The 12,059-nt window shown below is 38.8% G+C and overlaps 1 protein-coding gene and 1 pseudogene across 6 annotated transcripts in view; both read right to left on the bottom strand.

Moving 5' to 3' along the window:
- MTM1 (myotubularin 1) overlaps positions 1-12,059 on the bottom strand; it is a 90,658-nt gene that overhangs the window by 5,095 nt on the left and 73,504 nt on the right. For all 6 annotated transcript variants that reach the window (XM_016123687.2, XM_016123689.2, XM_016123690.2 and 3 more), the window contains 5 exons: positions 11,661-11,846; positions 9,434-9,640; positions 8,326-8,418; positions 7,639-7,752; positions 3,637-3,813 (listed from right to left, as the gene is read on the bottom strand). In XM_016123687.2, coding sequence (XP_015979173.1) covers positions 3,637-3,813; positions 7,639-7,752; positions 8,326-8,418; positions 9,434-9,640; positions 11,661-11,846 — 777 coding nt within the window. The remainder of the gene's footprint in view (positions 1-3,636; positions 3,814-7,638; positions 7,753-8,325; positions 8,419-9,433; positions 9,641-11,660; positions 11,847-12,059) is intronic.
- On the bottom strand, positions 10,269-10,387 carry LOC118608076 (annotated as a pseudogene).

The following is a 12,059-nucleotide window of genomic DNA, read 5'->3' as shown; positions in this document are numbered from 1 at the left end:
CAAGTGACTTTAAATACTACATCTCTTCAGCTCAGCACCGAATAGAAGATAGGCAATCGACTAGGTACAGAGGTATTTTAGGTTTTGTATGATTTTCATATTCATAGTCCCTTGAACTTTTCCATTGTAAGTGATTTAAATACCAAACAGGTCAGCCTGTTAATATCTGTTTGACCTTGTTCTCATCTTTCTAGTTACCACCATACAAAATCTGAACTTGCCCGGTGCTACCCTGGTTGACAGCTACACGGATGCAGTGATTGCCCAAGTACGCCATGAGGCTTACCGGCAGCTGAAGGTCCCACTCAGGTTTCTAATGTGACTAATTTAGACTTCTGCTTTCGGCATGAGCAATTTCCTCACACTGAATAAAAGTACCGAATCTGCTTATCAATAGCTTGTCGAATGCAAGCATTGGTTTTTCCATGAACTCTGCTGAGCTTTTGTCATAGCAAGGGTCGGTGGCTTTTGCTTAAAAAAGCACACTAACCCTGCCTTCTTCTAGGTGAACAGCTCGTTATAGAGAGGGGCTGTATATGTTTTGGGGCGTCACTGACAGTACATCATATTGTTATGAAGGCTCTAGAAGCCCAGGAAAAGTTTGTATACCAACTGGGCTATATGACTGAAAAAGAATTTAAATTTTAAGTGGAAAAGTATATTCTTCTAGGTTTACATGACATAATGTAAAAAGTCCTACGTGATAGAATTTTGATCTATTTCTGTATGAAATAATGTTCTACATAATAGATCTTTAAAAAATCGAATGCACTCAATTCACACCTCTATTATTGCATTTCTCGCCAAGCATTGTCATCATTGGCTTATAACTCCTGGGTGCCCCTGGCAGCCTGGGGGCTCCTTGTCCCCCCAGTGCTGACACATGGGAACACTCGGTATTTGGGGGATGAAAATACAAAGTCCCGAGGGACATAAAAATATGGATAGGATACTCCACGTTCAGAAAATCTGTATCACCTGCAACCAAGATTGCTCTGCGTAGCAAAGCTATCATTTAGAATCAAAGGACAGATAAAGAACTTCCCAGAAAAAGCTAAAGGAGTTCATCGCCACCAAGCCAGTAGTACAGGAAATGTTGGAGGGACTTAAGAGGAAAAAAATGTATCAAAAATATGAATAATAAAATGGCGATAACTACATATCTATCAACAATTACTTCAAATGAAAAAGAATTAAGTGCTCTAATCAAAAGACAGGGTGGCTAACTGTGTAAGAAAACAAGACCCTTACATATGCTGCCTATAAGAGACTCACTTCAGATGGAAAGACACACAGACTGAAAGTAAAAGGATGGAAAAAGGTAGTTCATGAAAAGGGAACTAAAAAAAAAACCTGGGGTAGCAATACTTATACCAGACAAAATAGGCTTTAAAACAAAGGCTATAACAAGAGACAAAGAAGGACCCAGTTATCCCACTTCTGGGTATTTATCCAAAGAAACCAAAAACGCTGCTTCGAAGGGACATAAGAATCCCCATGTTCACTGCAGCATTATTCACAATAGTCAAGCTATAAAGGCAACCTGGGTGTCCGTCAGTGGATGAATGGATAAAGAAGAGGTGGGACATATGTACAATGGAATGTTACTCGGCCATTGGAAAAGAATGAAATCTTGCTATTTGCAACAACATGGACGGACCTAGAGGGTATTGTGCTGAGTGGAGTAAGCCACACAGAGAAAGCCAAGTGCCAGATGATTTCACTTGCATGGGGAATCTAAGGAACAAAATAAACAAACACACACAACAGAAACAGACTCACAGATACAGAAAACATTTTGAGGGTTGCCAGGTGGAAAGGGGGTTGGGGGGTGAAAAGGGGGAAGGGATTAAAAAGTACAAATTGCTAGTTACAAAACAGTCATGGGGATGTAAAGTACAACATAATGAATATAGCCGATAATATTGTCAAAACTACGTACAGTGTCTGATGGATACTAGACTTATCAGGGTGACCACTTTGTGAGTTACATAAATGTCTAATCACTATGTTGTATACCTGAAACTAATATCATATACCAACTATAATTTTTAAAAAATTTTAAGTTATTTTAAAAAAGAAAATCTCTACCGAATGGTTATTTTCTTTTTTGAGTAAATTTCACAGATCATAATATAGATTCATTACTGTCTCAAAATAAAAACCTCTATGAAAGAATGCTCATTTACACCTGGCCCAGTTCCATTCTGCTAGGCTCTATGAGAATAAGGGGATAGACACATTACAGCAAGTTCTTCTAATGGGGTCCCTTTCAATTGGCCTTGTCACACAATGATTATTATTATTATTAACTTTATACATTCAGAGATTAATGCCCTGAATTATTTGAATTTCAAGAATTTCTCCAAGTACAAATGGCTGAGGTGAGATTACAGAATCACAGAAATTACTAAAACTTTCTAATTACTAGTGGTTTAAAAATAAAGCCACGATAAATACAGAAAAGGCCTGATGTATATGACGAACAGTGCTCATCTATATAATATTTTTTTTTTAATTAGAAAAGGGACATGTCCTCTGTAAGAACAGTTAGAACACTGGAAAAATTCCCATTTCTCTATACTTGATATTCCACTCACTAGAACCACTGCTAAATAAATGCCCTCAACATGCTTCTCAAATCCCAAACTAAACAAGTGAATGTTCTCCAGTGCTGGAATCTGTCACTTTCCAAAAGATCACACACTTCAACCATTACTAAATTGCAAGAGCCTTTCATGAACGCAGCAGAGACCTTGAAACGAGAGTGCCAGCTTGAACCGGGCATCTCCCCAATGAGGAGAGCGAGCACAGACTGGCACGCAGCCAGCTGCCTGAGTGGAATAAACAATCCAAGAGACAGACTGCGGCACCAGGGGCTCCTGCTGTTGTTGCCCAATGATTTCGAGCAGGATTAAAGCTGGCGCTTACGCAAGACTGGCCTGTGAGAACAGGTAGTCGACCATCCAAACCACACGAGAATGTGCAAACCTTTACGGTGAGCGCTCACAAATACTGAATATTTATAGCACTTAGAACAAATCACTAAATGGAGAGACGTTCAGGTTGCATTTTCCTTCTGACTTTGGATGGGGGTGCGGGGGGGGGGGACTGGAAAGCCTCGCTGTGTCTTTAATATAATGCGGTATCTTTTGCTTCAGAAATCATCGTTTCCATTTTGGAATGAGAAATGGCCAATTGAATGTACTGTCCACTGACAGAGCAATTATCTTTATTTTAGAGGTAAAGACCCTCAGGAAAAGCACTCTGATGTTAGTTGACCTAGTACATACTCCTGAACCAGACAGCAGAAAATGTTTTGTTTTGTTTTTTTCCCTATGATGTGTCATAACTTCTGGTGATTAAAGGAAATCCTATCAAAACTCGGAAATTTTCCAGAGCTTTAAATCGGTTGACATTTTAGTGAAAAAAAAATATTATTCATGCTGACAAAAGAATGTAAGTTTAACCCCAATGAAAAGCAATAGTTTAGTAATTAAAAAGAATTTTTAATTAAAATTGTGTTTCAAAGTGTGACTTTTTAGTATTTTCCCTCTCATGATATTTTTAAAAAGTACCAAATAACATTACTGAAGTCCAGAAGTAACACTCTCTGCCATCACTGTCTTCACTTACCTGTTGCTTGATTCTGGGGTTCCATCTAATGTAGTAATTCACCCAGAGTTCCAAGTGACGCATACTGGCAACTGGATATAAAACTCGATTGACTTCTTTAGTATAGAAGGGATTTTTGAATGTGTCTTTATTACTGTTTATCAGTGACCATAAAGAAACTGTTCTTTCTGTAACTTTCTATAGGGAAAGAGAAAGTGGAAAGCATTAGTAAAACACACACAGGTACACAAACCATTCCACGGCCTGTGGCAATACAGCTGAACATCAACTTGAATCACACATTTACATTATCCCCATAATAGCTCAAAAAGCCTCATGGGCCAGTGAGTGCTCCGCAGCCACTTACTGATATTTGCATAGATAATGGCCCCGCTTAAGAGCTGCTATTTCTGCTGGAGGATAGAGGTGCAAGATGCTATAACATTAAATGCAATTCACTGATCTAAGAGAACTATTTCCAGCTAGGTAAAGCATTTGTGAACAGCTGGGTGGTATGCTCTTTTTAATTCAGCAGGAAAAAAATACGATCATAAAATCCTACCAACTTTTTCCATATTTGTATTTGTTGGAACTATGAAATCTTAACTTGTGTCCCCTTGACAGTAGGCATCTAGATATATAGTTGTTATTTATAGTCAAACATCCAGACGAGTAATCTACATCATGCTAACACAGAGAGATATCTGAAGACAGCCGAGTAACCGACTTCACTAAATCGTCACTTTTTAGTCTGGCATCCATCATCTCATACAAATATTCATATTGTCACTGTTTTTTCTTTTTAATTCTAGATTTTTACCGATTGTGACCATAAACTAGAGAAAAATCAAAGCTTTGGGAAAAAAATACAAATATTAAAATGACCAAAGGCAGAATTTAAAACTCTTACAACTGGAAGCTAAAAGGAACTTGAAATAAGTGACTGAAGACAATTCTTTAACATATATATTTCGTTAATGTGAACAATAAGAACGGCACATTATTTGGCCTGCGTTGGAATCTGCCTAAAACTTTACCTATATGTTTGTGATGCCATAATCTATATTGCATTGTGTTTATTTGCATGCTGGTTTTTCATCTATATATATGCACATAGTTTCAAAAGTCAAATCACTTGACAAGGTTTGTTATGAAGAAAAAGCAGCCTCTCACCTCTCTCCCTAGAAGCAACTGTGTTTGGTTTCTAAAGCTGATCGATTTGCTTATTTGGCACTTACCTATGGATTTTCTAAATAACCTGTTGGCTATCCGATTATAGGCATTAACTACGACACTGCCACATTGAGAATGTCACCCCTCCCTCCTGCCACGGGCGCGCACTTTCCATCCTTCCTGTACTCCCAATATATAGCGTAGCTTTGATCACATTGATATTTAGTGTTTAGATTCCCATGACAAAGCCAGTGCTATCCCCGGGTAAGCCAAGTAGTTACTATTCTGTGATTTTTTCTTCCTGTACTATTTTTTTTGTTTTCCCTTCATTTCACAACTGTCTATTCTGCTTGCCTCCTTTTCTTGGTGCTTATCATGAATTCAACCTTCGACGCTTCCTCCAATGTCTCAAACTCTGTCTAGACACTGCACATTGGAGCCCCTAGTTGTATCTTTGGAGGAAAGCTGCGCCTTGAGCCTAGCTCTCATCTGGGGTCTGTTTTACCATGAGGACCCTCTCTTGCCTCTCTCCGTGCTGGAGCTCCTACTTCCTGAATTTCATGCAGTCTTCTGTCTTGTTTACATGGATTACATGCTCATGTTACTCCCAGAGAGACTGTGGTGCGGGAGGTAAGCCTTTCTTGATGCCATGTGTGTCTGAGACTATCTGTGGTCTGCTGTCACACTTGGTTAACAGTTTGGTGGCTACAGAATTCCAGGTGGAAAACATGTTCCTTTAAAATTCTGAAGGTGATGCTCTACTGACTTCTAGCTTCCAATATTGCTGTTGAAGAATTCAAAATCTTCCTGATTTCTGTAGGGTTTTTTGCATATAACCCATTTTTTTCTCTTTGCAAGCTTAAAGGCTCTTTTCTTTGTCCCTCTTGTTCTGAAACTTCACAAAGATATGCCTTATTATGGATCCATTTTTGTCCACTGTGCTTGGGCACTTTAGTGGGCTTTTAAATGGGGAAACTCCTGTACTTCAATTCTGGGAAATATTTTAAAATTATTTCAGTGATTTCCTGTTCTCTGGTTTACCTATTTTCTCTTTCCATGAGCCCTATTATTTGGATATTAGAACTCCAGGAATGATCTAGTTTTCTTGTCTCCATTTTCAACCTCTGTCTCTACACTCTACTTTCTAGGAGTTCGCGACTTCATCTTCCAACTTTTCTTCTGAGTTTTTAATTTCTATTGATATCTTGTTTTTAATGTCAAGTTCTTTTCTGATTTCTAAATGTTCTTTCCAAATAATACCCTGTTAGTATTTCATGGTACCAATATTTTCTTATTTTTCTTGGGATGTTGGATACTAGCTTCTTGTCTACATTTCTCTGCTTCCTACACACAGTACCTATTCTCTCCAACCTGTTTCCTCTCCCTTTTGGTTGTATTTCCTGGTCATTCTTGAGCTAGTCTGTTTCCCCAGAAATGATTCCCTTTTTTTCCCAATTGAGGTGGTAAATTTCAAATTCATCATTTTCAAGTCTACAATTGAGTAGCTTTTAGTACATTCGGAATGTTGTGCAATCATCATCCCTATCAAGTTCTAAGGTATTTTCGTCCTCACAAATGGTAACCCTGTGCCCATTAAGCAGTCACTACCCCCTTCTCCCCTCCCTCCAGCACTGGTCGGCCACTGCTCTGCTTTCTGTCTCCGTGGCCTTGTTAGTCTGGACTTTTCATAGAAACGGAATCCTACGACCCATGGTCTTTTGTGTCTGGCTCCTTTAACAGCATAATGTCATCAAGGCGCATCCATGTTGTAGCGTGTGTCAGAACTTCGTTCCCTTTTAGGGCTTAATAACATTCCATCGTGTGACTATACCACGCTATATTTGTCCATTCATCAGCTGATGGACACTGGGGTTGTTACTGCCTCATAGCTAATTGTTAGTAGTGCTGCTATGAACATCCATGTAGAAGTTTTTGTTTAAACTATTTTCATTTCTCTCGGGCATATACCTAGGAGTGGAATCGCTAAGTCAGATGCTAGTTCTATATTTCACTTTCTGAGCAACCACTGGACTGTTTTCCACAGCGGCTATCCCACCTCACACCCCCACCGGCAGCGAATGGGGAATCCATTTTCTCCCCATCTTCACCAACAGAGAAAGTTCTCTCAAGCTCCTACCTGGAAAATAAGGACCTGAGGCCAGAATGCAGGCAGTTAATAGAGGAAGTGAGCAGGGGTTCTCACAAGCCAGCTGATCTCCTTTCACCTCAGCCCCCCGATGACTCTGAGGTCCCCAGGCCAGAGATCCCCTCTCACCCTCTCTCACAAAGAAACCTCTGTCAGAGTCTTCAGGTCTGGAGAGGGGTGGAGGGGACCTGGGGAAGCTAACTGCTTATTCTAAACAGACTTTCAGGTTATCTTATCCTTCGCCCTCCATCCTACACATGGGGTACACATTTGCCCCAGAAACCCTGAGTAGAGTGGGCTAGTTTTGGGCTTCTCTGCTATTGGTTTGAGATTTGGTCTTCTCAAACTGAGAACTAATCCACTAGCTTTCCAGCTTTCAAAAGTTAGCTGCTGTGTCTCCTTCCTCATTTTCTCTGCTCTTGTGGGTTTATGCTTTTTGAAAAAGACCCTTTAGTGATATTTGTATGGCGCTTTGGGAGGGAGAACTTGCATAACTATAGTCGCACCTACTCCCTGGGGGCCAAGTCAGCGTCTCACCCCTGCAGTAAATACCAGACACTCCACGAACCCTGGTTGAAGTGAGAACACCCAAGCCTGGGGCAAAAAATGAGAAACTCCATTTGCTACAAACTAAGCTATCACATGCTTTGTATTTCCTGGCAGACTAGACACATTTAACTAAAAAGATTAGCATTTTCACTCACCTGCTTTTCTCGAGCAGACTCACAGTTGTATAAGAAAGTACCAAACCGGCAGCTATACAGATGATCCAAAATTGTAATCAAAAATCGTTCATTAAATTCGAAAGCTGTAGGGAACTAGACAAAAAAAAAAGCATGAGACCTCGGCTGATCTTTCATAGAACTGAAAAGAGGTGCATAAACTTTGCCACGTTGCACCTTGAAGGAGGACAGCAGAGGCTGGGATTCGCACATGCCCCATAGCTCATTTGTTGGTGTTTTGTATGGGTCTGAGGAGTTTAAATCAGGGTCAAGTCAAGGAATAAAGAGGAAAACAAGCCAGTTTTCTGGGTTCTCCTGAGTGTATGGTGCATACAGGATAGTTTAATTATTTAAGGTATTATAAGTTAGTGGATACGCCTGTATACAAACACCAGTGTAGGATGGATGGAAAAGACAACTTGGTATTGTCAATTCCATCGCTCCCCCATTTGTAATTAATACAGTTAAATATTGAATTTTTAAAACTTTATTATGGAAAATCCCAGATATACAAATAGTAGTGATAATACAAAAGGGAACCCCATGTACCCATCAATCGATTCAATAAGAACCAATGAGCTACATGTGGCCAAACTTACCTCCGCCCTATGTTGTATCAAAATAGTTAAACATTAAGTCAAATGTCTTGTTATCCTATATATTCCTTACCTGTTTTGACATTTGCCACACACAATCAATAAACTGGAGAAAAATAGGAGATCGGTCAGCATCGGCATGGTTCTTATCACCATGACCTATTCTCTGAAATAAATTGATGAAGATAATTTGTTTTAATTTACAGGTACAAAAATAAGAAAGCATAAAACCCACAAAATGTGACAATACAACTCTGCGACCTGCTTTCCAAATGCCAAGTCTCTCAGAGAGTATACAGTATATTTTTCCTTGGCGATACAGAAAATAATATAAGGTTTTGAAACAATCAAAATTAAGTATATAAACTTCTATGAAGCACCAATACAAACAGGCAAAGCATCCTCATATGTGTGACAACTATTTCATCTGATTGGAATTTTGTCCAAGGCCTGGGCAGCTGCAGGTAGACTGGACTGGATTATCCTGTTGAGTGTGTTACAAGTTGCTAAGGGACCAGTCCTAAAGTTTCAAGACTTGAAGCCGGACACAAAGGAGTGTGGTTATTATAATTATAAGTAAGTTCTTTCTCTCTTAAAAAAAAAAACAAGACAAAAATCTCACCATTTATCCATTTACTAAACAATGATTCTTTTTACTTGAAAATGTTATTTGCAGCACACAGCAGTGTTTCTGAATATTATCTGGGGAGCTTATGAAAAATGCTTATTAAAAGGGTGTCTGGAAAGAAGACCTGGAAATAGGAGTTTTAATACGTTCTCTCAATTTAAAAAATGTATATCAGAGAATAATAATGACAAAAGCCTTAACTAAAAGTCTAGCATTTCTATAAAATATATTTGGCTCTAATAGCTAAAATATTAGTTGACAAAGAACTGCCAGCCTACCTTCCTTCTTTTCTGCAATGTCAACTTCAACATGTCTATTCAGACTCTTTGTATTACTTTCAAGCGAAACTGTAAATAGTGCAGATGGATAAACATGTCTCCTAAGGAGGATTTCACTGGCCCAAAGCATCACACATTTTCAAATCTGTACATTGATTTTTACTACACTCCTTGGATTTTCTTTTTAAAAGCGAAGATATTGTTTAACAACTAGTTTTTAAATCCAAAATGGCAGTGATCTGATACTTTAATAATCAGCTTTATTCTTTACTTACAGATGCAAATTTATGTCCAAAACTTATCCATTCTTTTTGTACCAATATTTCGAACCCTTCGATGCTCCGATAGAAGCTGTCCAACATCAGCATGGCCAGGGACGTCAGCTGGGCGGTCCTGTCCCAACCGTCACTGCAGTGCACGAGCACCGAGCTCTTCCCTGAAGACACTTTGTCTGCTACTTGAATGGCTCCTGTCAAAACAAGCTGGCAAAGAAACATATGCGAGTCAGTAAGTAGCTAGCTGCAAGGTACTGCTTCAATTTGAAATTATAGTTTTTAATCCGAGAAAGAGTCCTGTTTTAAAATACTATTAATGTCTAGAACAGAAATATTTCTAAAAATGGAACACCAAGAGCTGCAGGATCTGTTGTTCTTCCTCTACAGAAACCGCATTCGAATGCGACTTGGTATGAAAAACAAAACCAAACACAAAAATCCAAATTGCACCTCAAACTCCTATTCAAAGTCCTAGACTGTTGGGGCTGCCGCAACAAAGTTCCACAGACTGGGGGCTTAAACGACAGATTTTTATTGTCTCCCAGCTCTGGAGGACAGAAGTCCAAGATCAAGCTAGGCCATGCTCCCTCTGAAGGCTCTCGGCAAGAAACTGTCCCAGCCGGTCCCCTAGCTTCTGCTAGTTCCTTGGCTTGCGGCAGCATAATTCCAGTCTTCAGATGGCGTTCTCCCTGTGCATGTGACTCTGTGTCCGAATTTCTCCTTTTTATAAGGGCACCAGTCTTTTTTTTTTTCTTTTAGGCGAGGCAATCCTTTGATTGACCTCACAGATTGCAAGGACCTTGTCAGCTTACAATCCCTTATTTTTTATTTTTTATGCCTATAGCACCTGGTCTTCCTAGGTGGTCTCCCATCCAAGTACAAACCAGGCCCGACCCTGCTTAGCTTCTGAGATCAAGCGGGATCAGGCTTGTTCAGGGTGGCATGGCCAGAGACTTAAGGGCACCAGTCTTAACGGATTAGGGGACCATGCTATTCCAGTAGGATCTCATCTTAACTCGTTACATCTACAATGATCTGAATCCCACATAAAGTAACACTGTAGTAGGACTTCAACATATGAATGTGGGGAGACACACTTCAACTCACAACAGTGATGATATTAGAAAAACATGGTCCAGTCTAGACCTTAAAGGTGTGATGCAGTAGAAGTCACTTTTTAGTATATACTTGACCCAGTTTCCTCTATTTGGACACCTTATAATAGTATGGTATTTTTGTAACAACTAATAAACCCAATATTGATACATTATTAAATTATTAGTAAACTTACTAACATTTTTAATAAAGTCCATACTTTATTTAGATTTCCTCACTTCTTGCCTAATGTCCCTTTTGTAATCCAGAACACTACATTACATTTAGTTGTCATGAGTAATATATATTTTTAATGATGTAGTAATATTTGTAATTGGTGCTTATTCTGAATACATATATTTTTTTATCTTTCTAAATTTATCTATCTATCTATCTATCTATCTATCTATCTATCTATCTATCTATTTATTATGGTGACATTGGTTAACAAAATCCAGGAAGTTTCAGCTATACACTTTAACAGTAAGGCATATATATATATTCACACTATGTGTTCTCCTTCCAAAGTTAATTTCTTTCTGTCACCACATATTTGACCCCCTTTACCCCTTCTACCTCCCCGCTCCCCTCTGGTAACCACTAGTCGATTGTCCAACGAGTAGGCTTTTTGTTTATTTGTTTATAGAACTAAATGGCAGCTTCTACAAATGTTAGTCCTCTTGGAAAGCTTCAAGTATGTTGACTTTTAAAAGAACAGAGGGTTCTGATGCTTTTCAAGATGAAGGACACAAAATAAAGGCACAAAATTTATTATTTAAAATAAGTCAATTTGAGTAGTTTCAATAAAAACGACCATCTCTAGGTCCTTGAGGGTCACACCCAGTGGTGGCTGGATAATGAACTGGCTATTCCTAAATAAACCTGCATGAAAGGCTCAAGTACTTACCACTGATGAGATGGAAAGTGCCATCTCTATAAAGTCTAAAAATATTCTGGAGGTGATGTTGTGTAGTCCTTAATTTAGGTAAACAAATTATAAAGAAATACAAAACTGTTAAATGTCGAACCCTATACTACAGATATTTTGTGTCTCACTGATTTCAATTTTTTAAATTTCGAAATTAAAAAAGTCCTGTTTCACTAAACAATTTTTTAAAAAATATATACTTGCCTTGATATGTTCTAACCAATGAGTCGATTCCAAGCTGGACAACCAATGAGATTCTTCCACATTAGGATAAACGATGTCTTTGACTTTTTTTAAAGATTCCCGCATAACATGAATGTTATGAATGTCTAAGAACAAAAGTTCGGTGTTATGATAGGCATCATCACTTTCATATCCTCCTCCTGTTGCCTGAGAAACAAGATACACACACAATCAGTTGGGTTTTCTATCTCATCTGTAACTTACACAAATATTTGGAAAGTTATTGGTCCTCTAAATCTCAACATCAAACATTGCAACTCCGATACAACGATTGCTGGAACTTGACTTCCTATCCAACACTAAGCCTCAGCAACACTAGTCTCACTTTGAGCAAGAAAAAGGATGGCAGGCTGGCAATTT

Source organism: Rousettus aegyptiacus, unplaced genomic scaffold (assembly GCF_014176215.1).
Source record: "Rousettus aegyptiacus isolate mRouAeg1 unplaced genomic scaffold, mRouAeg1.p scaffold_m13_p_9, whole genome shotgun sequence".
Lineage (NCBI taxonomy): Eukaryota > Metazoa > Chordata > Mammalia > Chiroptera > Pteropodidae > Rousettus > Rousettus aegyptiacus.
The sequence above is the reverse complement of the archived record's forward strand: the minus strand, read 5'-3'. Positions and strand labels throughout refer to the sequence as shown.